Source organism: Mesoplodon densirostris, chromosome 14, assembly GCF_025265405.1.
Source record: "Mesoplodon densirostris isolate mMesDen1 chromosome 14, mMesDen1 primary haplotype, whole genome shotgun sequence".
Classification (NCBI taxonomy): Eukaryota; Metazoa; Chordata; class Mammalia; order Artiodactyla; family Ziphiidae; genus Mesoplodon; species Mesoplodon densirostris.
This window is the reverse complement of record NC_082674.1, coordinates 69231008-69258021: the sequence shown is the minus strand read 5'-3', so window position 1 is coordinate 69258021 and position 27014 is coordinate 69231008. Positions and strand designations below refer to the sequence as shown.

Below are 27014 nucleotides of genomic sequence, written 5' to 3'. Positions count from 1 at the left end.
TCCAACAGCCACCCTGTCTACAAGAGGGACAGAACCACCATGAACACAGCCCAGGGTGACCTTCCCTCCCTTTTATACTTTAGAGAATTGGTGGAACACCATCCAGTGACAACTTTTCCTGTCTTATTTGGGGCACAAATAGTAAAGCATCCTCTGTTCTCTAACAGTTACTACAAATTAGCAATGTGCAGACATTCTCAAGTTTACACATTAGCTACCACACTAGTTTCCCTAATTGGGGAGAACCTGACATTTTCATTCAACTTGGATGATCTTTTCAGGAAAACTTTCACTTAACTCTTTCCAAATTACCCATGAAAATATACGTACTAGGTCAGAAACTTAGGAAAAGAAAAAGGATTCCATAAAGAAATGGCATCAAAAGACCACACCGTACGGAGTGTAGGTGCAAACAGTACCCTGAGTCTGAGATGTCCTTCCTCCTTTAGTTGTGTAAGAAGTGACATATGCAGTACCTGCCACACGCTGTTGAAAATACCCCTCAAGTGTGGGCATGTGAAGCTTGTTGGGTAGGACCTGCCCTTTCAAAGCTTCCTGTGTGACTTGCGTTTTGATCACAGGTTCCGATTTCTTCATTTCCCATTTCTTGATTTACAGAAATGAAGATGATTCTCAGGGTGGAGCCCTGAATTACAATGTCCTCCACTCTGGCAACAGAACAAATGTCCTGAAGCAATGACAAGACCCAGAGAGAACAATGCTTTATTTGAGCTGGGTATTTCTTTGGCTTATCGCAGGAGGGAAAATTAAAGGATTTAATACTTCAGGTAGGGGTTTTTCACTTTTCATGCTAACCTTATGAGTTTTATGGTCCAAGTTTAAAGTGACAGGTATTCTGGGATACATTGGCAGCATGTCATAATAATATAGAACATTTCCTTTCTACTTTTAAGATGGGGGTAGGAGGAGAAATTATTGGGGTGAACAGCTTTCAGTTGATACCAAGCATCAATATGGAACCCAGTTACTATATCTGGGTGTTCAGTGGAAGCAGCTGAAGAGGAATTAAAGGTGGGTTAGGATGTTTAACAGGAAACCTCCGTTGCTACTGGTGATGCTGAAGACCAGTGGGAGGGAATTAGAACATGAACTTCTTTTCCCCACAAAATGGGAACCGTGAAGGAGAAAGACACCCAAGGGAGCTTAATCCCTTGTGAAACCAAGTACTCTTTGTAAATATGTTAGAATTCCTCTAATGTGTTTCTGTGTTCCTTTGTTTATTGTGGCTTTCAGATTGCTCCACTGGAAAGCTTCTTAGGACATACTCTGCAAGGTGTGGGGAGGAGTTTGTCTTATTTTGTGATTTTCCAGAGCCACAGAAATCCCATTTCTACCACAGAAGTCAACTCTCACCAACCCAAAGCTCTGAACACCTGCCCTGCAGTGGTAGTAAGAACCTATCTGATGTCCAATGGTACCTACAACCTCAAAACAGAGATCCACTAGTAGAAATTACTCAAAACTATCCTCACGTCATCCAGGACAAGAGCACCCTTCATTTTTTGACCACAAAGATGAATAATGCTGGGTCATATATTTGTAGACCTAGGATTAGGTAAGTCCCAAGTACATTTCTATCTGAAAACATTACCAAATCCTTTACTATCTGGATATAACATCTGTGTTCACAGGACCTTGTTAACTTTCCTAGGAGCCCCCAGGATGAGGCCTGTTGTGTCAAGATGATCTTAGAACTTAAACCCAAGACAAATATGTCCTGTGGGAGCTCCATATCACATGAACAACTCCTTCTTCTTGGTAGCATGGGCTCCATTTATTGCCCCGGTCTCAGCCACCAAAGTGATACACAGAGTCCAGAGGTGACCTGGTACCAGGTAAGAATGACTTCACTGAAACTGATGCCAGAGTTTAGTTTTTATGGTAGCATCTCCTTATGTAATTTATAGAAACGTGAGTCTGAATCTGAGCTCTAGAGCTTCCCAAAGACTGGCCTCATGCCTACAGAGAATACCTGACTTTCTAAAGCAGTTTTCCCCTAGGTAGCCACAGAGTCCAATGTTCCAGTTATTAGAACCATCCTTTTGATCAGTGCCAGAAAAATTTCTAAAATTCAAGTACATTACATGTGAGGTTAAGATATAAACTTATGAACACCCACTCATTCAGAAGACCAGATTTGTTCAATTTTACTGCCTTTGGAAAGCAAAGGGCATTGCTAGGGTGAAAGGAACACCCAACAAGCATGTCTTGAAGGGTTTCTGAAAGAAGTAGGAGACTGGAATACTTTCCAAAGAGGACACCTCTGGGAAGACAGTTAAGGCAAGCACCTGGTCGCCTGGGTGACACGTGTCTTGCACAGGTGAGTCAGTGGGGAGGGAGGGCAGTGCTAAGAGAAAAAGGGAACAGGAATCAGGAAAAGACAAGTTTCAGAATGATTCTGAGTTATGAACCACATGTGAGTAAACTTCATAACAAAAATATTTCATATTTCCATTGTATTTTATAGTTTTTCTAAGTCCTAACAGATATATAAATGCCACGTAAGCATCTCTTCCAAAGTCTGGGAATGTCAGTTGACCCAGGGTGGTGGAATCTGGGAATAGAACTTAAATCACCTCCTACATTTGTAATAATTGGCTTTTTAAATATTTATTTATTTATTTGGTAGTGTTGGGTCTTAGCTGTGGCAGGTGGGCTCCTTAGGCAGGCTCACGGGCTCCTCAGTTGTGGCTTACCCACTCCTTAGTTGTGGCATGTGAACTCTTAGTTGCAACATGCATGTGGGATCTAGTTCCTGGACCAGGGATCGAACACAGACCCCCTGTACTGGGAGCATGGAGCCTTAACCACTGCGCCACCAGGGAAGTCCCTATGATAATTGTTTGAAGTTCAATACTTTGCTTTAAGAAATCATGCAAAACTTTAAATTGGACTTCCAAAGATATCTGTTTGTTAATATAAAAATATCATTTTAAATTGCCCCTGATCAAAGTCCAGAAAGTGGCCCATGTTTATTTGTCAGCTTTTTGTACCCCCAAAACTTAGCAATCAGAGTCTCCTGGAGGTAAAATTACCAATGGGTGAGACAATATTTCCTCACTTGATTCTCTTGAGATTCAGTGACAACTGGTGTTATTATAGAAATAATATTTCTATTATTGTAGAAAGAAGTGTACAGGGAGGGTGAGTGTGTGCTTAAGGTCTCAATTTTATATTTTAAAATGACACAGAAAATGTGCTGCCCTCAATAAAATCTTAACTTAAGAAGCACCTTACTAATTATTAGAAAAGTGCAATGAAAACTACAATGAGGTACCACCTCACACTGGTCAGAATGGCCATCATCTAAACGTCTACAAATAACAAGTGCTGGAGAGGATGTGGAGAAAAGGGACCCCTCCACCCTGTGGATGGGAATGTAAATTGGTGCTGCCACTATGGAGAACAGTATGGAGGTTCCTTAAAAAACTAAAAATAGAGTTGCCATATGATCCATCAATCCCACTCTTGGGAAAGTCGGAAAAACCTCTAATTTGAAAAGACACATGCACCCCAATGTTCACTGCAGCACTATTTACAATAGCCAAGATATGGGAGCAACCTAAACATCCATCAACAGATGAATGGATAAAGAAGGTGTGGCAGGGGCCTCCCTGGTGGCGCAGTGGTTGAGAGTCCGCCTGCCGATGCAGGGGATACGGGTTCGTGCCCCGGTCTGGGAGGATCCCATATGCCGCGGAGCGGCTGGGCCCGTGAGCCATGGCCGCTGAGCCTGCGCGTCCGGAGCCTGCGCGTCCGGAGCCTGTGCTCCGCAACGGGGGAGGCCACAACAGTGAGAGGCCCGCATACCGCAAAAAAAAAAAAAAAAAAAAGAAGGTGTGGCATATATATACACAATGGAATATTACCGAGCCATAAAAAGAATGAAATGTTGCCATTTGCAGCAACATGGATGGACCTAGAGATTATCATACTAAGTGAAGTAAGTCAGACAAAGACAAATACCATATGATATCACTTATATGTGGAAGCTAAAATATGACAAAAATGAACTTATTTACAAAAAAGAAACAGACTCGCAGACATAGAAAACAAACTTATGACTACCAAAGGGGAAAAGAGGGGAGGGATAAATTAGGAGTTTGGGATTAGCAGATACAAACTGCTATATATAAAATAGAAAAATGACAAGATCCTACTGTATAGCATAGAGAACTATATTCAATATCCTGTAATAAACTATGATGGAAAAGAATATGAAAAAGAACATATATATATGTAAAGTGAATCATTGTGCTGTATAGTAGAAACTAACACAACATAGTAAGTCAACATACTTCAATTAAAAAAAAAGAAACACGTTAATTTCATAACCTCTAAAATGAGGTTGGTAAGAATAGCCGATGGTTCTGTTCATTATTTTCAGTTCACTTTTAAGAACAAAACTTCCCATGGTTCAAAAGTATTTGTAATCTGAGATGACAGATGCCTTACTACATCAAGGTAGGCTGTTCCCAAACCAGGCTTGCCCCGTTATTTAAAATGAAAATGCATTTGAATTTTCAATGATTGTATCCCTGAAATGAAAGCTATTTTCACTTTCTGGTAAGCACAAGCCACATGGTAGTTGCCAGCTTTCTGCATATACTGCTCTTATGAACTAAACCCTAATGTTCTATGACATTCACAAAAGGAAGCTTTATTTCTCTTCTCTGGGGCCTTGACTGCAAATGTCAGGATGTGTTTAATGGTGACTAGGCATCTGCCTTAAAAGTAGGCAAACAATAGCTGTTGTTAAAATTGTATCTTCTGACGGAGATTTGGACAGGTCATTATTTAGGTTATGTTTCATGAACTGCATGAAATTCCTGAATTGCATGTGTGTGTACATGTGCTTACACACACACACAGTATCCTGGAAAGTCACAGACCTCATGGAAGTAGCATATCACTAAAAGTGGTGACATTAGGCAGGAAATAATACCCAATGTTCCTTTTCTTCACACTAAACCACAGGTACTCAGGTGGAGGGTGGCTCACGCTTAAAGATTATCTCAAAACCGACAACACTAACACTGGCTGAGAGGATGAAAACACGGTGGTACTGAATTCACATGAAACTGCTGACCAGGGATGAACCTGCCGGTTGTATAGAACAACCAAGTGAAATAAATCCATGTGCTGTAGCCTCTGGGGGCCTCCAAAATATTTTTAATAGACACCTCAAAAAATTTAGACTTGGAGATTCTTAACTGAAATATTGAACGATGAAGAAGTCAGAATAAAAGGAATTATCTGTTCTTCATTCTAATAATATTTTCCTAATTCCTAAAAATATAATGGGAATTCCCTGGCGGTCTGGTGGTTAGGACTCTGCGCTTCCACTGCAGGGGGCACGGGTTCGATCCCTGGTCAGGGAACTAAGATCCCGCAGTGCAGCCGAAAATAAATAAATACATTAATTAATTAAAATAAAAATATAATGAAAAATAGCTTTGTCATAAGCAGACTTCATGTTAGATGATATTACACTAATGGGAGGGCGTTTTTGGTTCTTTAGCTAAACGAATCTTTGACACCAGACAGAATTATAACACAGGGCAGTAGGAGAGGCTCTTCTGCAAGGGTCTGGGGCACCGAGACATGGGTGCCTGTGCCACGGCTGTGACATCCTGGCAGTGAGACTGTGCCTGAGTGACTTTTCCATTGGTGGTTTAAGTCAACCTCATTCACACGCCACAGTGCTGACGTGGCTGCTGGGTCATCTCTGAACCTTGAGTTCCATGGAATTTTCGCACATAGACCTTCCACTTCTTCTCATTTCCTTTGGCCTTGCTCTCCTTGTCCCTGGCACCTGGTGGCATCCTGCGAGCCCAGGGACATGGAGAGCTGATACGTATGGTGAGACTTGCCAGACCAAAGGTTGATGCAACTCCTGGTAGGGAAGAGGTAAAGGTCATTTAGATTAGATTTTTGGAAGCTGTTTCCAAGGTCCATACATTGGCCCATTCGATTGTTCTCACTGTGAAATTTCAGAATACTGGGCACCTTCCTATGGTGTGTACAATGCTGCAATCCGCAGGTTGTCACATGCATCAGTTCTCTCTGGGACTTATTGATGCTGTTTATACAGGATCACACTGACTGATGCTCCTGCTTCTGTATTTTGCTCTTGACTGTGTCACATCTGAGCAAAACAAAGAATTTCCTATGTGGCCTCATTGGCACTTCTCTTTCCTACTAGGATCATTTGTGATTATGTTATTAGATCAGCTTCCCATCATGCTTGACACCAATTTCTTGCCCCTTATCTCTTTGATGTTTTGTTTGAGTTCCATCCCATAAAATCTTGATGATACACACTAAGCCATACTTATCTTTTTTTAAAAAAAGTCAGGCCCACTTTGTAATGACTCATCCTCCCTATGGCCCAGCTGCAGTCTGGTTCCAACTCTGCATCCCCTCCTCTGTGTTAATTTCTCATGTGATTTATGACACACCTCCACTCCAATTTCTGTTCTTTGTATGTTATGACCATGTTCTCTAGAAGTTTTCTCTCTGAATTTTACCCCGGGCCCTGAAGCTTCCTTTTAAAATGTTCTTGATAGATGTTTAACCTTGTCAGTCCCACCTCTTGGCCTTGTTTTACTTCCTACCTGCAGCTGCCCAGCTCTGACCAGTTCTGACCCTCTTCTCAGCTCCTTGCCAACCTACTGGAAATTCTTTCTTGGGCCACAGGAACCACACCAGAGACTTAGGGGAGGGGAATTTCTGCTTCTACGAGTCATCAGGCAAAGGGGAAGGGAAATTCCTCAATCAGAACATGAAACTCAGAATCAGAAAAACGTAGATAGATTCTCAGGCCTCTCACGAGCTATATGGTAGAACAAAACACAAATTTCTGAACCTCGGTTTTCTCATCTATAAAATGGAAGACATAGAACCTGTGCAAACCTAGTCAGAGAATCCTTTTTTTTTTTTTTAATCTGTTTTAAAGGGCAGTTATTTCCTTCTGCCTCATTTATTTATTTATTTATTTATTTACTTTTATTTTTGCTGTGTTGGGTCTTCGTTTCTGTGCGAGGGCTTTCTCCAGTTACGGCGAGAGGGGGCCACTCTTCATCGCGGGGCGCGGGCCTCTCACTATCGCGGCCTCTCTTATTGCGGAGCACAGGCTCCAGACGCCCAGGCTCAGTAGTTATGGATCACGGGCCCAGTTGCTCCGCGGCATGTGGGATCCTCCCAGACCAGGACTCGAACCCGCGTCCCCTGCATTAGCAGGCAGATTCTCAACCACTGCGCCACCAGGGAAGCCCCCCAGAGAATCCTTTGAATGTTCATACGAGATACACAGGAGAAATAACTTTGTAGTCTACATAGGTAATGAGTTCTTACTATTGATATTTTGTTATTTTTGTTGTTTATCTTTTCTTTTGACTGCAGTGGTGAAAGATATATTGCTAGTACTCTTAGTAGGAAATTGGAAAGCCAGGTGCTATACAGAGGTTAGAGGATTAATGATTATAAGATTAATGATATACTGATACCCCATCATTCAGTAAATACTACTGTGCCCCTACCACTTCCTAGCCCCTAAAGATACAAGGGTGATTATGATAGTCTTTGCTTAAATTTACAAGAGTTTCCACAGTCAAAAAATAGCGGCCAGTCATTTTTCTAAAAATGTCTGATCATGTGACTCTTACGCTTCCAAACCTTTCTTCCAACTGACTTGCATTTATTCACCCCTTATTTACGAAGACCTTATTCTTGCTGGCCTGCTTGCTGTATCCTGGAGATACAAAGATCAAACACATCTACTTGCATCAGCCCTTTCACCTTGGCCTTGTTTCCTACATTCAGGCTTTGCTTCAAGTGTTCCTAAAATGTCAATTACTTTCTTCTTTTTTTTTTCTTTTTCAAATTCTTTTCCCATTTAGGTTGCCACATAATATTCAGCAGAGGTCCCTGTGCTATGCAGTAGGTCCTTGTTGGCATTGACTGATTCCTGCATATCCTTCAAGTCTCGGATTAGACTGGGGGAAGAGTCCCTACATTTCCTATGAGGCAGAACCACCTGAGTGTGCCATACTCTGGCTTACTGCTCAGACGTGCATCCTTAGGCTGAGAGCTCGCTCAGAGAAGGGATCTGTGTTTCTTCCTCCCAGTGTGTCCAGGACCAGCTAAATGTCTTGGCACAAAGGCTGCCCTCGACAACTCACAGGAAGAGACACCCAAATGCATCATTACTATAAAAGGGCTATCATGGGCTTCCCTGGTGGCGCAGTGGTTGAGAGTCTGCCTGCTGATGCAGGGGACACGGGTTCATGCCCTGGTCTGGGAAGATCCCACATGCCGCGGAGCGGCTGGGCCCATGAGCCATGGCCGCTCAGCCTGCGCGTCCAGAGCCTGTGGTCAGCAACGGGAGAGGCCACAACAGTGAGAGTCCCGCGTACCGCAAAAAAAAAAAAGGGGGGGCTATCGTGATGATGGAGCAGAGGTCACTGATCCTGCTCGGGGAGACTTGATGACTTCTCTCAGTGAAAGCCACCCCTTGAGTTGGATTTGAAAACTGAGCAACAGCCTTCCCAGTGGGGAAAGGTGGTGGGAGACACGTTGATAGAGAAAGAACGTGGTTATGTAGGGAATGACAGGTGGGTAGAGGGGCCGAAACAGGAAATGAGTCGGGGAAGGCAGGGCAAGATCAGGCTGTGAAGAAGTTTAGATGTTACCCTCAAGGCAAAGGAGTGTCAATGAGAGATTCTAAGTAGGAGAGAGAAATGTTCATAATTGAATTTTAGTTCTCACTCAACTTTGAGTCCACTAGGAGTTAAATAATTGTTCCTGAATCCCAGTCCTTCTTTGTCAAATTTAGATACATCTGTTTAGTTATTTACTTAATGTTTTCAGTTTAACATTTTTTCTTTTATTCAAGTGAAATTTATTTAAAGAAGAAACTTTATGTAAGCCCAATACACAGAAAATCTATATCAATTTCCAGAAATATAAATATACGTGTTTTAAAAAAATTCATTTAGGTATTGACCACTTAGACCACTATGAGTTTTCTAGAGTCTAGGGGCCTGAATCACGCTTTGGGCTTTACCACATTAAACAGCTCTTGCTGGGCTGTCTTGATCTCCACATGTAATTGTCTTTGAAAATGCTTCTCGTTTCAAGTAAGAATCTTACAAATATAGTTTTGAGCAGAATCTTTTATAGCTTGGGGGTATTATGTTCTGCAATGTCCTTATATCAGACTGACCTTCCCCTTCCTTGGTTCAAATTTGTGAAGTTTCGCTATAGGTGAGCTTAATATTAATAGTAATTCTCTGGTTAAATTATTTAATTTTCTTGTCTCTTGGATTAGAATGGAAAACTACTCTCTGAAAAAAGGAGCAACCCAATTGAAGTGGATGAAGTTTATGACTATCACCAAGGCACATACGTATGTGATTACACTCAGTCAGATAATTCAAGTTTATGGACAGTCAGAGCTGTTGTTCAAGTGAAAACCATTGGTAAGTGAGGTTTTGGTTTCAGTATTTGAGATTTCAACCCCAATTACCCAGTTAAAGTTATCTTATTTGGCTTAGTGATATTTTTCCTTTTTTTGTGGTGAGGAAGGAGACAGTCATAGCCTACAGTCATGTAAAGCCTGGAATGTTGGTGAACATCAATTTTCCATTAACTTAGATTCCATCCTCCAAGGAAGGCCTAGTTCTGGGTCATAGTCAAGTTGTCACAAGTTGGGTTTTCTACACATTGATTCTGGTTTCTTTTGTGATAAATTAAAAAAACAAAATTAAAGGTTCATGTAAAGAATTAAACAAGATTAAAGATTTCACACATAAGAGATAATAAATTAAAAAACAATGTTAAATATTTCACACCCAGAAATAAGTGACACTCATGTACCTATCACAAGCTTTAATAATGGTTTTTCCATCTCATGGTTTCTTTGTCGAAACAAAACAATACAGATAAAACTTGAGGCCTTCCCACTTCCTCTCTTTGCAGATGTAGCCCACTCTTAGCTTATAATCCTTTCCATTTATGTTTTATGCTTTTTCTACATATGTATGTATCCACTAATAAAACAGAATATTTTTTTATGTTATAAAATGTGTTTTGTGTTATAAACACACGGTATTGTTCGTAGACATTGTTTGGCTAATTTATACCCGCATCAGCAATGAACAGATTCCCATTATTCCCAAGTAATATTTGGTGGTTTCAGACTTTGGTGTCAAGTGGACTCTCTTTTTTTATACCAATTTATGTTTCCCTGAACTACTAATGAAGTTGAATATCTTGCCGTTTGTTTATTGGCCCATTGAGCTTAGTCTTCTGTGACTTGTCTGTTTTTGGCCCAGGTTTTCCCTGGGGTCATTCTTATTAGATTTACAGGTGTAAAACATGGGTAAACTGTACGATGTAATCAATTTAAGCATGGCCTATATCAAAACATAACCGTACAGAATGGTTGACTTTGCTCTTAGTAAATATAGTAATCAATTTTACTTCCTCTTCTTTCATTGCAAGATACAAACCACATGGAGTATCCTGAGACCAAGTCAAACTCCCCTGCTTACTTCCTGGCCCTTGCACTCTGCAATACTTTAGACCTCATCGACTTAAGTTTATATGAGATTGTTGCTTGGATGAGGGGTTAGAAGGCAAATACCCAACTTGGACCACTTGCCCCTCCAAGCGTGGTTGCTCTTTCCCTCGGGCATGATAACTCGCCCATCAAATTTTCAGTGGCAGAATCTGCTTCTCTCTCTCCCAGAGGATGCTTTGCAACCTCTGTCACATCTTTTTAAGTCTTCTCTGTCATCATTCCTGTCTTCCTCATTTACTCATTCATTCTTTCATTTATTCATTCTTACACCAGTATTTGTGGAACATATGATATGTGTCAGGCACTGGGCTTGGTGCTAAGGTTGTAAGAATGAGCACCTAGACACTTTCTCTGGCCTCCCAGAACTTACCATCTCGTGGGGCAGACAGAGAGGAAACAGGCTACTACAGTTCGGTGTGATGAGTGGAGAGAAAGGGAAGCAGCGGGGCATGTGGGCGACACACAGACCTAGACCTGGGTACCCCGAGGCTGGGTGAGAACTGAGGGGTGAGGACAAACTAGCCCAGTGAAGGTGGCAAAGATGCCGTCCCAGGCAGAGGGAGCAGCATAGTTAACGTCCAGGAGATGAGAGACAGCATGGTGCTTTCCAGGGAGAAAGAGAAGGTCAGTTGAGGGTATCTGGAAGCAGAAGAGACATCACACCGTTCTAGTAAGTTTGAACTTTATCCAAGGAAAAATGGGGAGCCTCTGAGGGTTCTATGTGGGAGAGTGTCATGAATAGATCTGGATTTGAGATAGATCACTCTGCTTATTATATAGAACATGGGTTTGCGGGGGGTGGGCAACAAGGGAGACAGAGAGAAGAATTAGGAGGCTGCTGTGAGTCAAGCAGGCAACTGCTGATGGTGGCCTGAACTAGGAGGGGCAGTAGGGATGGAGAGAAGAGAGCAAACTCCAGAAATACTTAGGAAGTTACACATGACAGGCTTTGGGAATTGGGAGTGAAAAGAGGGAAAAGGAAGGGTCCAGTATGAGAGCCAGGTTTTATGCTGGGCAACGAGGTGGACTTTCTATAACATATTGAGAGAAGATGGGATGGGATGGGATGGGATGGGAATGGATGGGATGGGATGGGATGGAGTTGGATGGGATGGGAAGGGATGGGATGGAGTTGGATGGGATGGGATGGGATGGAGTTGGATGTGATGGGAAGGGGTGGGATTGGGATGGGATGGGATGGGATGGAGTTGGATGGGATGGGATGGGATGGGATGGGATGGAGTTGGATGGGATGGGATGGGATGTGATGGGATGGAGTTGGATTGGATGTGATGGGATGGGAAGGGGTGGAATAGGATGGTATGGGATGGAAGTGGAAGGGGTAGGATGGGATACATAAGGGCTGGTGTGAGGCACAGGTTGGGGAGCAGCAGGTTTGAATCATGTTCTAAAAAGATGTCTCTGGTCACTCTTCGAGTAGACTTAGCAGAGGAGATTAGAAGTGGCTTTATGTGTGTGTCAGCAGAACATGTTGATGGAGTTTATGTGCAAGATGAAAGAGGGAAATCAATGACGAATTACTTTTCTGGCATGATGAGTTGGTAAACAGTGGCACCATGTAATGAGACAGAAAAAATACTGAAAGAGAAGCAGGTCTGAGGAAGAAATTCAGGGTTAAGCTTGAAAGGACTTTGATTCATCAAGTCACCAAGACAAGTGGGTATTTGGATAAACCAGTCTGGGATACAGGCTACTACCTCGGGAGATGTGAATGTGAGGGTGGCCGCCGGCGCGATATCTAAAGCCGAGGGAGAATGGGGTCACGTGGGGGTGGAGTATAGAGAGGAGAGAGCCTAGAACATCCAGCAGTGGGAGGCACGGGGGCGGAGAAGCATCCCCACAGGAGATGGAGAAGCGGTGTGAGAACAGAGAGTAACTATCCCACGGCTCAGCGATAAAGTGTCCCAAGAAAGAGGGAGTGATGCACGGCCTCATATGGGGAAGCCTGGAAACCGATCCTTGGATTTGGGAAGAGGGAGGTCATTATTTACATCAGCAAGTGGGTATCAGTGGAAGGGTGGGGAGGGAGCAGCAAAGGAAGTGAAATTGATGACGTAGGTGAGAGAGCATTTTGAGGGTAAAGAACTTTCATAGGGAAGAGGCCTGGAGCGTGAGCTGCCCCACAAGGAGAGACCAGGGAGGAGTGATACTCACAAGAGGCGAAGAGGAGGAGAAGCCCATAACGCTCAGGGGAGCGAGCAGAGAGCGGGGAGGAGGAAGAGGAGGGGAGAGCATGCCCAGCAGCATCCAATGCTACTGAGAGGGAAAGCAGATTAAAAACTGAGCCGTGGGCTTCCCTGGTGGTGCAGTGGTTGAGAGTCCGCCTGCCGATGCAGGGGACACGGGTTCGTGCCCGGGTCCGGGAAGATTCCCACATGCCGTGGAGCGGCTGGGCCCGTGAGCCATGGCCGCTGAGCCTGCGCGTCCGGAGCCTGTGCTCCTCAACGGGAGAGGCCACAACAGTGAGAGGCCCGCGTACCGCAAAAAAACACAACAACAACAAAAAAACTCAGCCGTGCCCAGTGGATTTAGGTGCAAGGAGGTCACTGGTGACTTTGGCCAAAGCGGTGTCAGTGGCGTGATGGGGGCAGAAATCAGACTTCATGGGAGGGGCAGGGAGGGAGGAAACGAGCACACAGCGTTCTTTCAACAACTTGGCTGGGAACGAAGGAGCATGAATGGGGCAGGGGTATAAGGTGAAGGGTTTTTCTCTTTTTTTTTAAGATGGAGAGACTGAGAGTGGATAAATGCTGATGGGAAGGAGAGAGAGAGAGAGAGAGAGAGAGTCAAAGATACAGGAGGAAGATAATGTAATTGAGGGAAGGAGGTCCCTGAGAATTAAGAGAGGACCATTGCAGAAGAGAGGGGATGAAGTTTCCTTTCTTAGGAGATGGGACCTCTTCAGGAGGGAGTTTGACAGTGGAGGCATATGTGAAAGTCTGTGGCAGGAAGTTGAGGGATAAAATGATTCATGAAGCGCTGAGCTCACCTTTATTTTGAAACAAACCATGAATTTGAGGATGGAGGGAGGGGTGGGCTCCAATCTGGCAAACCTGTGCATTCTCTCAGGTGTGTCCTCCTTCCTGTTGGATTACTCAGCCGGATGCACCAGAAAACAATCTTGGAGGAGAAGATGGGGTGGGGTTTCACGTGTGCAATGGGCCCACGGGGCTGGCCTGGAAGAAGGTTCCCCCCGGGTGGGTACGGATTTATCAAGGACTCACGTTTCGCTAGCACCTGCAACTTGATGCCACAGTCATTTCTGGAGGCGTGATTTTCACATGGAAACTTGAGTCTCTAGCCTTGTACATTATGGATGAAATCTGAAAAGGAAGTTCCAAAACATTTAGATCAAAGTGTGACCATGCGTTCAAATCTTCAGGAAGCAGGCCTTCAGATTTCCCAGTGCAAATAATAATTTTTATTTTCATCTTTTAGTGAAAAACACTAATCTCAAGCCAGATATTCTGGATCCCATCAAGGACACCCTGGAAGTAGAACTTGGTAAGGTGGGTGGTGTCATCACCCTTGAATGATATTTTGCTTCTGGGAGCAGGTCTAAGTGTGTTACAAGGAAGAGCATTGGGATTTCAAATTAAACAGAATTGGGGGTGAATCTAGACTCGGCCACTGACTAGGTGTGTGATCTTATTCAGCTATTTAATCTTTTGAAGTCTCAGGTTATAAATCTGTAACTAGACAAAATAAAACTCACCTCACAAGGTTGCATTGAGAAATATGGGATGGTGTATTGATATATTAGGTGACTTGTATGTTAGGCATGATCCATAGATTTTTTTTTTTAAGATTCTTCCTTACTCCACCCAGGAACAGTGGGTTACACAGATTGGTTAGGTTCATTGATTAAATCTATAAATTTAATCAGTTAACCAACTTAGGTAGCATTAACCTTTACGAATACAGTGTTTGGTCTAGCCTTTAAGATAAATTGTAGGAGAATACTACAACCCTTGCTCAAATAAGTTGTATTCCAAATTAGTGTCTTCTTTGGGGTAGAGGGGCAAAGTGACTTCCTGTGGTCCCCTTTGATTTTGTCAGCTTCAATAGCATCTACATCGTCCCACATAGCCAAATAAGAACTCATCTCTTCAAAACCAAGTGCTGGTTGTTTCAATAAAATAAGTGTTCTTTTAATTGCTAATAAGATATTTATCGTTGTGGAAAGAAAGGTAAAAGTAGATATTATGGCAAAAGACCACTGGGTGGCGTTTTCTTTTAAATGCTAATAAGATGTTTATCATTATAGAAAGAAATGTAAAAATAGATATTATGGTAAATCACCACTAGGTGGCGGTAGCGGTGTATCCTGATTATGAAATAGAAATAACAGTACGGGCAAAATCACAAGAATGAAAGGAAGGAGGAAAGAAGCAGGGAAAGCATTAATTAATTCAAAAATAACCAAGTTACACAAGGTACCAGTGAATTTTAAAGTATTACTGTGGGGAAAGCATTATTAAGGTGCAAAGGTGAGTTTTCAAATGGAGTCCCTAAACATTTCATAGTTAAAATAATGAGTTTGAGGTAGAGCATATCGGGATACCCCTTACAGAGGAAATGGGCAGGAAGAGGGTAGCGTAGTAGCATGCACGTCCATCCACACTGTATCGTTCAAAATATTCAGCTGAATGTCTAAATACTTTCTTCTTTAAACTACATGCCGCCAAAACCTCAGGATTTTCATGTAACATGCAAATACTAGTTAGTATTTCTTTACTGGCACCCTTGTACTGCTTCAACAGCAGCGTCGGAAGACAGAGCTGGTCCCTGAAACTGCTCATTTTCCTGGTGTTTATCCTTAAACCACATCAGAACCCGTAGTGCTGTGACCATGCCAATCTTCATTTGCAGAATGTAGTCACAGGTTTGAGATCTAAGAGTTGCCCAGTAGAGACCAACATCCCTGGTTTTACCTGTCTCCGAATGAGAGACAGGTAGACATTTGGCTTTGTCTGGCACACCTGTTTTACCTGCAAACCTGACTGCCTCAGCGAACAGTTTCCAGATGGTGTCTTCCTCCTGCACAGGACAGAGTGTTCTCACGGGCTTCCTTCCTGTGTTCTGTGGCCCCTTTTTTCAGGAAAGCCTTTAACTCTTAACTGCACGGCCCGATTTGGCTTCGAAATAAACTTTAAGCCTGTGATAAGATGGTACGTCAAAGATTCTGACCAGGAGTGGGAAGTCCCAACACCTGAGGGGAGAAGGTAAGAAGGAAATTAGCGAACTTATTCTCTGCAACTCACACTAAAAGCTTTCATCTTTAGAACCCCCTGAAATGTACACACAGAGCTGAACAAATAGATGGAGTTGGTGTGGCCACTAGCGCCATCTAGTGGTGCAAATAAAAGTATAGAAATGCAAAGTGTGAGTTAATTTTAAACTTGGTGGCCAAATGCAGTTTCAGAGAGGGCCATAGAATGAAGTATTTCCGTTGTGGGTTTTTTTTTTTTTAATTGGGTGCTGTCTCAATTATCCTTTATTTGTAGTTTACCTTGAATTACTCTGGTAACCTATTGAGGTTTTTTTTTTTTTTTTTTTTTCCCTCCAATTCGCGCTGTCTCGGCGCACGTACGTGTCACCAGCTCTTTTTTTTTTTTTTTTTTTTTAATTTATGGCTGTGTTGGGTCTTCGTTTCTGTGCGAAGGCTTTCTCTAGTTGTGGCAAGTGGGGGCCACTCCTCATCAAGGTGCGCGGGCCTCTCACTGTCGCGGCCTCTCTTGTTGCGGAGCACAGGCTCCAGACGCGCAGGCTCAGCAATTGTGGCTCACGGGGCCAGCTGCTCCGTGGCATGTGGGATCCTCCCAGACCAGGGCTCGAACCCGTGTGTCCGGCATTGGCAGGCAGACGCTCAACCACTGCGCCACCAGGGAAGCCCCTGTTGTGGGTTTTTTATTGTTATTTTTTATTGTTATTTTTTATTTTATTTTTTATTTTTGGCCACACAGCTTGTGGGATCGTACTTCCCCGAACAGGGATTGAACCCAGGTCCTAGGTAGTGAAAGTGCCGAGTCTTAACCACTGGACCACTGGGAAATTCCCCCCACCTTTTTCTAAAATAATCTTTTTATTTTATTTTTTACTTTTTTATCCGTTGTTTTAAAGTTCAATTTGTAGTAACAATTTGATGTGGCTGCTTTGCCCACCAAACTAACAAGCAGGCATAACAACCCATGCTGCTTGACTAGACTTGGCACATGGAACAAACGGGAAAGGATTCTGCACCCTAGTCAGCCATTCTCCATTCCCCCCTGTGCCGTCCATCCAGAGTGGGCTGAGTCAGGGCCCCAGTGTTGGGGTCCTTAACAGCCCGGAGCGTATGCAGAGAAAATGGCACAATAATAAGCGATCTGACCGAAAATATGAGAAATGAGGAATAGTTGATGCAATCCAACCTGGGAAAGGAGACCCAGAGGTGAGATAGCTGTCCTTTTTTTTTCTTTCTTTTTTCTTTTTTTTAGGCATACCTACAGCAGCTTTATTTACAATAGTCAAAAATTAAAACACGGTTACATTCATTCATACAATGGATTATTATTCAGCAATAAAAAGAACAAACTAACTAGAGAAGGAAAAACGAATCTAAGGTGAAAAATATCTGAACTGTTATTCCTTCTGGTAGACTAGGCATTGGCTGGAAAGGGATACAAGAGAACTTTCTGGGAAGTTGGAAATGTTCTATACCCTAATAACCATTTGTCAAAAGTATACAGCTAGGGACTTCCCTGGTTGCCCAGTGGTTAAGACTCCGCCTTCCACTGCAGGGGCACAGGTTCTATCCCTGGTCGGGGAACTAAGATCCCTCATGCCATGCATGAGGGAAAAAGAAAAGTATACACCTAGACATTGTGCACTTCAAGGTAGGTAAATATTACCAAAAAGAACCATATAATGACAATGGAGTAAATGTAGGGAATTAATGAAGGCTTACATGATACAAAAATGGCAGGATATCGGTAACTGAGGTATCATTTTATTGTTGTCTGCATATGTTAAACTATAACTTTTAAAGAAATTAAAGAAAGAAAAAATAGTCTTATATTTACCCAGACATTTGCCAATTACAATCACCCTCCTTCTCTCCTGTAGATCCGATTAATGTTGTAATGTGGAATCTCTGTCTTGAAGTTCTTGGAAGCTGTTAAGTTTTATGAGAAACTAGACTTAGTTTGCAACCCAGATTAGTGGGAAGAATTTACTGGGAAGACAGTTTGGCTCAATGGAAAGTAAAACTCTAGACATTTGGAACTAGAGTCCCTCATTTTTCCAACATCTGTTCCAAAGTCATAGCCTCTGTATTAAGCACTTCCTCCTGGTTTTTAAAACATTTCAACAGACTAATGTAATATCACTTTGAAGAGTATACATCATTTAAAAAGTAAAGGATGGGTTTTGGTAACAGTAATCAAATTTAGAAAGAACTTCTAAGACAAGGGAACTCATTGGGTCCCATATTGAGCTGATCCTGCATCAAACTTGAAGGTAGTCAAGCATGGTAAAGGGAGTATGCACAGACTTTATATGCTCTTTATACCCTCTGCGAGCCTCCACCATTCCATCTATCATCTATGGATACCAAACTTCACTTTGCAAGGTCCCTGTAAGGAGCAAATATGGTAGAGGTGATACGCTTATCACAGTTTCTGGCAGGCAGGAAGCATCCAGTGAATAAGAGTGGGTATTGTAGGCTCCAAACAAAACAGCCTAAAACCTCATCCACAGAGACAATATTCTTTAACGTGAAGACAGATTGCAGATGGGCAACTTTAGAGAATCCAAACTGTGAACCAGTGCCGAGATGCACACTTCCTGGACAGGGCGGAATGACACAGGCCCAGGAATCACGCTGCCACTTCCCAGTGGTGTGACCTTGGATTGTCAGCCACCTTCTTGCCTGTTCTGAGCTGCTCAGGTCAGGATGACCACACCATTACCTGGTGGGGCTCCTGTGAGGTGAGCCATGGAGGAGATTTGATCCTCCTCCACATTTACCGCTCTGGGGACCAGAGGACCGTCTGATACACACAACCCTTAGTAGAAGCTAGTCACTTCTAACATTATTCTTAAATTGTTGTATCTGTTCTCAAGGGGAATTCTTAGAGTAAGGAAGATCAGATGAGCCTCGCAAGTAATTATAGTCTAGTGTAAATGCTTAGAATGATGCTTAGCTGATTCAATCATTTAATAAAAAACCAGCCACCTCTGAGCATCCTCTGTCTTTCTGGCATCTCCTTGTACTATCTGATCCCACAGCTCTTCTGAAAGCCAAACGGTTATCTACTTACACGTGTTCCAAAAACTGCAAATGGGTGTCAATTTGTGTTACTAAAGGGGTGTGGTGTTTTCCCTCCTTTCCTAGTGTTAAATCCACTTTAAAGGATGAAGTCATCGAGCGCGTTGTCTTCCTGAAAGAAGTTACTCAGAGTGATTTTCACAGGAAGTTCATTTGCTTTGCCCAGAACTCCATTGGGAACAGTACCCAGTCCATCCAACTGAAAGAAAAGAAAGGAGGTGAGCCTGAAGGTGGCTGCAGAATGCATGCACCTGCTTTCACCTGGGAGGAGAGGAACTTTCCTAAGGAAATAGCCACAGTGATGATAGCCACCAACATGCTCTAGATGCCAGACAACATTTTTTTTTTTTGCGGTACGTGGGCCTCTCACTGTTGTGGCCTCTCCCATTGCGGAGCACAGGCTCTGGACACGCAGGCTCAGCGGCCATGGCTCACGGGCCCAGCTGCTCCGTGGCATGTGGGATCCTCCCAGACCGGGGCACGAACCTGTGTCCCCTGCATTGGCAGGCGGACTCTCAACCACTGCGCCACCAGGGGAGCCTCCAGAGCTGGTCCTCTTACTAAAATTCTGCATACGGGAGCTGTGTTGGAAAAGCCTATCATTCATTCATTCACTCCTTAGTTCATTCACTTATTCATTCATTTTACAAAGACCTACAGAGCATGCCCTATGTGGCAGGTATCGTACTAGGACCTAGCTCCCTTTACCTATTTTCCTCCCCTGGCTTCCAAATCCAGAGAATGTGATGGTCTGGTGTCGGAGGGTAAAGGAGAAAAAGAGGGGAGAAAGAGTGTTCTTGTTCAGTTTAGGAGTGATATGTATATATCACACATCATAGCCTTTTAAAGCTAGAGAGGAAATTCCTGGTAAGGAATAGCTTTAAAATTTCTTTAAGAAGATGCTCAGAGATGGAGGTGATATCATTCATTCATTCAATTAATAGAGATGAGAGAACAAGCAGGTTTTGAATGCTTCTGAGGCTTAAATAAGACACATTTGGTGCTCCTGGTGGATGCTCCATAGCGGTGGGTCAAAGGTGCCACATGTTAGGTACAGTGGAGGTGAGAAAGTCAGTCAGATGTGGCTCCGGGTTTCCGGATGTGGCTCCTTTTTTCAGATGTGGCTCCCTTTAGTAGGGTCAATAACACGTGAAAATAATTTACAGTATGCAATAAGAGGGACACAAATGGGTTGTGTGGAAGCTTATAGGAGAAAAAAAATTTTTAAGAGCTTTTATCAGTTTCCCGGCCACCCCAATCAGAAACGACCCATTACCCTGGGTTTTCTTGAGTTCATTTTATGGTAATTCCCTCAAGATGTGAGTTAAGATGTGTCCAGATTCAAGAGAAATGTTTCCAATAGATTTTGATAAAAAATAATAGGGCTGGAAAAGGTGCTGGGCTGGCCTGAATGTGGCCTTATACGGGAGGCGGGTGCTGGAGGGGACGCAGCCCCTGTACCTGCTCACGGCCGCCGCGTCTCCGCAGTGGTGTTTCTCTACATCCTCCTCGGCACCGTCACGGCCCTGGCAGGTGTGCTGACCGCAGGTGCGCTCTTCTACACGTACTGGATTGAAATAGTGCTGCTGTACCGAACCTACCAAAACAAGGATGAGACCCTCGGGGGTAAGATGACCCAACTCGCCTCAGAACTGACTTAGAGGGAGGGGCTTGAGAAATGGATGTCCCACGATGGAGGAAGTCATGACCCTCAGGCTCTGAGACCCTCCTGCAGGTCTGGTGGCTTCACACCTGGGAAAGGCTGGGAGCCCAGGGGAGAAACAAGTTCTCTTCATCCCAGTTACTAGGAATCTTGCCAACGATGTTATTGTAGGGCACGTTGGACTTGAAACTAACTGTCCACTCACCAACCTGAAGCAAGATGGCGGATGACTTACCATCTCCATGCCTTAGTTCTCTCTTCTGTAAAGTAGGGTTGTAATCACAATCACAGTGAATGCAATGTGGACTCTTTGAGTTAAGACATATTGAGCGTTTAGAACAGCATGTAGCACATAGTAAGCACTCAGTGATGCCAGCTCCAGCTTCCATTACCTCTTGAGGACTGAGTGCACGCCAGGCTTATGTATCAGCTTCTGTAATCGTCACTGAAATCCTACAAGCCAGGCAGAGGCGTGAAGTCTGTGCCCCCAGTGGAACTGCTAGGGAATGTTAGAGGTTGGGATGGAATCCAGGCATTTTGGTTTAGAGCCCCCATTAGCTATTGCCTCAGTTAACTTCTTCTGTAAAGTGAGGGGTTTGGAGATGTGGAAATGTCCCTAAAAGAGTGACGTTCTGTAAAATACTAGCACTAGCGCTATCCATGAAGTATCTGTCAGTTTTCCCATGAGACAGGTTAATAGCGTTTATTAACATTTGCTTCTTTAGACTAGAAGAGCTGCTGGTGTGTTTTTCTAGTCCCGGAAGGCTCAAAGGTTAGAACGTTGGCAGTTTTAGTGAATGCTTCTATTGCTTGGAAAGAGCAGAATCCCTTCTGCTGGATTCCACGGACAATTAAATACTTACCTGATGGGGATGCCCCTTTACATGCACACCAGTGGTTTCCCCACACTAGGAACTCAGTGAAGAGCTGTCAGGTCACTGGGAAAAGGGGCAGCAAAGAAATGCATCAGTCACACTTTTCTTTAGACCAGAGATTGAGAATACACACGAGAAGTCCTTACGCCAAGAGTATTTTGCGGTTATTTTTTATTTTTTTATTTATTTTTTATTTATTTATTTTTTTTTCCGGTATGCGGGCCTCTCACTGTTGTGGCCTCCCCCGTTGCGGAGCACAGGCTCCGGACGCGCAGGCTCCGGACGCGCAGGCTCAGCGGCCATGGCTCACGGGCCCAGCCGCTCCGCGGCATATGGGATCCTCCCAGACCGGGGCACGAACCCGTATCCCCTGCATCGGCAGGCGGACTCTCAACCACTTGCGCCACCAGGGAGGCCCTGCGGTTATTTTTTAAATAGCTTTTTAGAATTGAACAAATTATCTAATCACTGTCTTAATTGTTCTCCTAGACAACTTCATACTTCTTTTACTAAAATGCTATTTTTCTTAAGATTCTAGAGCTTGTACAGAAGACTCAATCTACTGTGAAACATCTGACTTTGGAGGGATGTTTTTTACCTTAATTTATTTTTTAATTGAAGTATAGTTGATTTACAATGTTGTGTTAGTTTCAGGTGCGCAGCAAAGTGATTCAGTTATATATATATATGGATTCTTTTCCATTATAAGTTATTACAGACTATTGAGTAGAGGTCCCTGTGCTATACAGTAGGCCCTTGTTGGTTTTCTGTTTTATATATAGCAGTGTGTATATGTTAATCCCAAACTGTGAAGTACTTTAAATGTGTCCTCTCTTGTTTGCACAGGCAACGTTTTAGTAATCTGACAGGGAGGCAGAACCCTGTTTTCAAGTGCAGTGATTCATTACACTCTGTGGCCAATCTAATGTTTTTCAGCAAAAAGACTGTTTCCTGTGACTATCCCAAAATTTAGAGAGACATAGGATGTCAGAATTGTGGGGATCGTCTAATTCCCCCACTCCTTAATATTATTACAGAAGAAATTTAACGTTTTCAGGTTATAGAAAAATCCTAGTTTGCTGGAGTGTCACAGGGATGTGGAAAAAATCAGGCTGACTACGGTGTGTCACACAGGAACTGCACAGCATGTACCTGCTGGCCACGCCCCCTGAGCCACCGCCTCCCCACCTGGGCAATGAGAAGCATCTTAGATGCACTTCCAGGACCTCGCTCTTTGGCATCCTCCTCTCTTGACGCCAGTCCACCTCTGTCCCCTCTTCCTTTTCTGTTGCTGACACTTCTGTCAGCTAAAGCCTCTTAGGTCCACGTTGAACAAACTGCCAAATTGCATCAGTAACAGCACTGCTGTTTACTACTTTGTAATAATACTATTTGTCAGGCATTGTGCAAAGTGCTGGAAGATGAGCCAGCTGTGTCCACCTCCAGAGCCCGTGGGTTAACTTTTGAGCTTTTCTATGGCTTCCAGTTGGTTCTTTAGCACATCCCAGAGTCTATGTGCATTTATAATAGTTGAGTCAACAGAGGCATATGAGACCTTAAAAATACCCTAAAACAAGTTCCAAAATATAGTTTTCCATCTAAAAGGGAAAGGAATGAATATTATCTTGTGCCTGCTATAAGTCAGTCACCAAATCCTTCATATACATTATCCCAGGCAACCCTGACAGAAGCAAGACGGGGAGTTATTATTATCTCATTTTACATATGGGGATTCAAACACAGATACATGTGCTGTCAGCGCGCTAATGCACTGGGTCTCTGCAGTGCTTTGCTCACTGGGTATTATCACGCTTTGATGGAACAGACTCCACTTTGATGTGTGACCAATGAGTCAGCAACCCTGCAGATGCAAAAAAAGCTCAGAGGAACTCCTGAGAACATGTGATTTAATCAGACAAGGCTCCAGCTGTTTGATCTGACGTCAGTGAAGGTGCAGGAGTGCCTCATCGATTAGAATCTGATTCTGGGTGGGTAATCAATACCCCTCAGCAGTGTGATTCTGAAATGCACACAGGTGCTGCTTTTCATTTAATAAATCAGTGCAGTAAGGATCCCAAATCTTAATTCTTATCCATTTACCATATGGTTCGAGTGTATGTAGGTATGCCATGAGAGTAAAAACTATGTCAATGGCTTGCATTCTTTATTGTGCTTCTTCCTCAGATAAAAAGGAGTTCGATGCTTTCATATCCTATGGGAAATGGAGCTCTCTTGAGAGTGAGGCCACTTCATCTCTGAGTGAGGAAAACTTGGCTCTGAGTCTATTCCCTGAAGTTTTGGAAAACAAATATGGATACACCTTGTGTTTGCTTGAAAGAGACGTTGCCCCAGGAGGAGGTAAGTCCTGCACGCCAACAGAAAACGTAGCACAAGATGGAGAGTTACATGCAAGCACTCTCTACGTTGTCTTGTCATTCTTTCTGTTGGGCTATTTATCTTCCGGAAGGTTTCATGAGCTTAGAACTTCTGGGGCAACAACACAGAAAGATGTGTGTTTCAGAGACATGCTCCATCATCAAAAAAATCCATCTTCAATGGATATATGTATATGTCTAACTGAACCACTTTGCTATACACCTGAAACTAACACAACACTGTAAATCAACTATACCCCAATATAAAATTCAAATTTAAAAATTAAAAAAAAATTGCCACAGGGGGAAAATAATCCATCTTCAGGAAAAAAAATTATTGGAGCACAGGGAGCCTTCCAGAATGAAGATCTCTTTTCTGGCTCCTCAGCAGGAAGTTATCACTTGTCCTCCCAAACGGGTGGTCCCCCTACTTTCTGGGACTGTGCCTGCCACAAACTCAGGACTGGGTCCAGCAGACTCCCCAGGCCCAGGCCCAGTCCTGGGCACGATCAGATGTGCAGACCTCATCCTGTCCCGCTGACCTCCTCTGCCTGAGATGCCCCACCCAGGAGCCTGGGACATTCCATGCCCCTCTCTTATCCCAGCCAACCTCGTTCCAAGGAGCTTTGCTCCTAGAGGAATTGGCGATTTGAGGAGACAGAACACAGGGAGGCATGTGAAACTGACAGTCACTAGACACTGGAGCATATCTTCAACTGTCCACAGAGTTGATTTTGTAGAAGTGATAAAGAAAACCAGGCTTCCTTTCCTCTGCCTCAGAATGCCCATTGCAAGGAACCCGCTGGGTGGATCTGGGAGATTCAGGGTTATTGTGACTCAAGGTTTAACAATAACAATGTCATGTATACACTGATGTGTATAAAATTGATGACTAATAAGAACCTGCTGTATAAAACAAACAAACAAGCTAAAACAACTAATACTAAACTTTCTTTGGGCTATTTGTATGGAAATATGCTAATATAAATGTTTCAGACATTACATGAAATTTCTAAAAATCTTATATGTTCTGGTATAATGTAATAATTCTAGTTATTACTTTAAAATGTATATCTCAGAAATAACTAAATTTCCTTGCCAATTGCATTATTATGAACTTTTATCAAATCTTTAACAGTGGTCATTAAAAAAAACCCAATAACAACGTCGAATAATTAAATCTTTTATTTCCAGTGTATGTGGAAGACATTGTGAGCATTATTAAGAAAAGTAGAAGAGGAATATTTATCTTGAGCCCCAGCTACGTCAACGGACCCAGTGTCTTTGAACTACAAGCAGCGGTGAACATTGCCTTGGAGGATCAAACACTGAAATTGATTTTAATTAAGTTCTCTTCCTTCCAAGAGCCGGAGTCTCTACCTCATCTAGTGAAAAAAGCTCTCAGGGTTTTGCCCACTGTCACTTGGAGAGGCTTCAAATCAGTTCCTCCTAATTCCAGATTCTGGACCCAAATACGCTACCACATGCCTGTGAAAAGCTCTAAAGGATTCACGTGGAATCATCTCAGAATTATCCCAAGGATTTTTTCTCTAGAAAAGACTCAGTAAAACAGAAACCGCTGGGAGGCGCTCCCAGCCTAAAGGACAGTGAAATGGGCCCTGAGCTGCCTCCTCCTACACCCCTCCCGTCCTGTCCCTGGTGAGAGAGAGACCCTGATGGACAGAACACACAGCGTGGATCAGGCTGATACAAAATGGGAAGCATTCTGCCAGCCCTGAGCAAGCGTGGCAGGCACTGGAATGACACGAAAACTATGGTGGGAGCCTCTGATTTCCTGGGCTGGACAGAGGGAGAGCGAATTCAGCCCACACGGCCCCTAAGATTTTCCTAGTGGTCTCAGCGGAATCAGCAGATACAGCCACTTGGCTTTGTGGCTATGGACTCTCATGTCTTCTATGTATTGTTCACATCACTTTATATATCTTTGCAGTCAAATAAATATTATTTTATTAGAAACAAGTGATTTAAACTTTGCCTAAACCATCTCTGTGAAAAAGACAATTCTTATTCCATGTTCACCCATTCACTGGAGCACAGAAAGCAAGTAGGAAAGGCAGAGACCAGGGGCCAAGGAGCAGACAGGGCCGCGGTTCCTCTCTACGGTGTCCTTGTGAGAACTAGAAGGAAGAGCCCCTTCCTCAGGACCCGTGTAGCCCTGAGCCGGGACACAGGGCTTGGGGAGAAGAATGGGGCTAACTTAAGCTCATCCATGTTGCCTTGGCCTTTGCGCAGGGCATGAAGTATACAACCTTACTCTGGGCCATAGGAAGTAGGAACCAATTAGGCCAAAATGATTTGGAGGAGACAAGGAACAGACCAGCAGTTATGTGCAAAGTAGAAAGGCAGTGACAGGAGTCAGAAGCCAGGGCAAGAGTCTGGGAAATAAATGTCTACACTGGTTAAAAGACAGCAAGACTGGGGCTTGAACAGCACTTAAGTCTGAGCCTTTGTCTCTCGAGGCTGGTGTTCCCCATGTGCTTCCTGACTCTCTGGTCTCGTTGAGTTCCTCCTAAGTGATGGGCCCTAGGCTAGGGGACCAAGTAGCTGTTCCACGTAGACAAGGCTCCTTTCATTCTTACCAGTGTGTTTTCCTGATGAGAGTTCAATGTGCAGTTAAAATGGTGTTCTAGTCTCACATGAAGGTACAACACTCATGCTTCATCTTCCCGATAGAAGGTCTCGATTTATTTGAGCAATAAAGAAAAGCAATTTCTGGACTCATTCACTTTTTTTTTTTTCTAACTGACATCTTTTTTTTTTAAATCTTTATTGGAGTATAATTGCTTTACAATGGTGTGTTAGTTTCTGCTTTATAACAAAGTGAATCAGTTATACATATACATATATCCCCATATCTCCTCCCTCTTGCGTCTCCCTCCCACCCTCCCTATCCCACCCCTCTAGGTGGTCACAAAGCACCGAGCTGATCTCCCTGTGCTCTGCGGCTGCTTCCCACTAGTTATCTATTTTACATTTGGTAGTGTATATATGTCAATGCCACTCTCTCGCTTTGTCACAGCTTACCCTTCCCCCTCCCCATATCCTCAAGTCCATTCTCTAGTAAGTCTGTGTCTTTATTCCCGTCTTACCCCTATGTTCTTCATGACATTTTTTTTCTTAGATTCCATATATATGTGTTAGC

General features: G+C 43.4%; 1 protein-coding gene across 1 annotated transcript; it reads left to right on the top strand.

Annotated features, from left to right (window-relative positions):
• Positions 1 to 718: 718 nt before the first annotated feature.
• IL18RAP (interleukin 18 receptor accessory protein) lies at positions 719 to 25419 on the top strand. The gene is made up of 10 exons (XM_060117788.1): positions 719 to 788; positions 1255 to 1576; positions 1673 to 1856; positions 9353 to 9503; positions 14066 to 14131; positions 15729 to 15852; positions 19005 to 19156; positions 20427 to 20564; positions 23661 to 23834; positions 25046 to 25419. Exons 1-10 carry the CDS (start codon positions 719 to 721, stop codon positions 25417 to 25419), a joined length of 1755 nt encoding a protein of 584 aa, XP_059973771.1.
• The last annotated feature ends 1595 nt before the right edge of the window (positions 25420 to 27014 follow it).

Excerpts from the sequence above, each read along its gene's own strand:
- IL18RAP (XM_060117788.1), top strand. The coding sequence starts at position 719 with ATGCTTTATTTGAGCTGGGTATTTCTTTGGCTTATCGCAGGAGGGAAA. Across the intron at positions 789-1,254 it reads TAAAGGATTTAATACTTCAG|ATTGCTCCACTGGAAAGCTT; the intron begins GTAGGGGTTTTT and ends TGTGGCTTTCAG. Across the intron at positions 14,132-15,728 it reads CACCCTGGAAGTAGAACTTG|GAAAGCCTTTAACTCTTAAC; the intron begins GTAAGGTGGGTG and ends CCCTTTTTTCAG.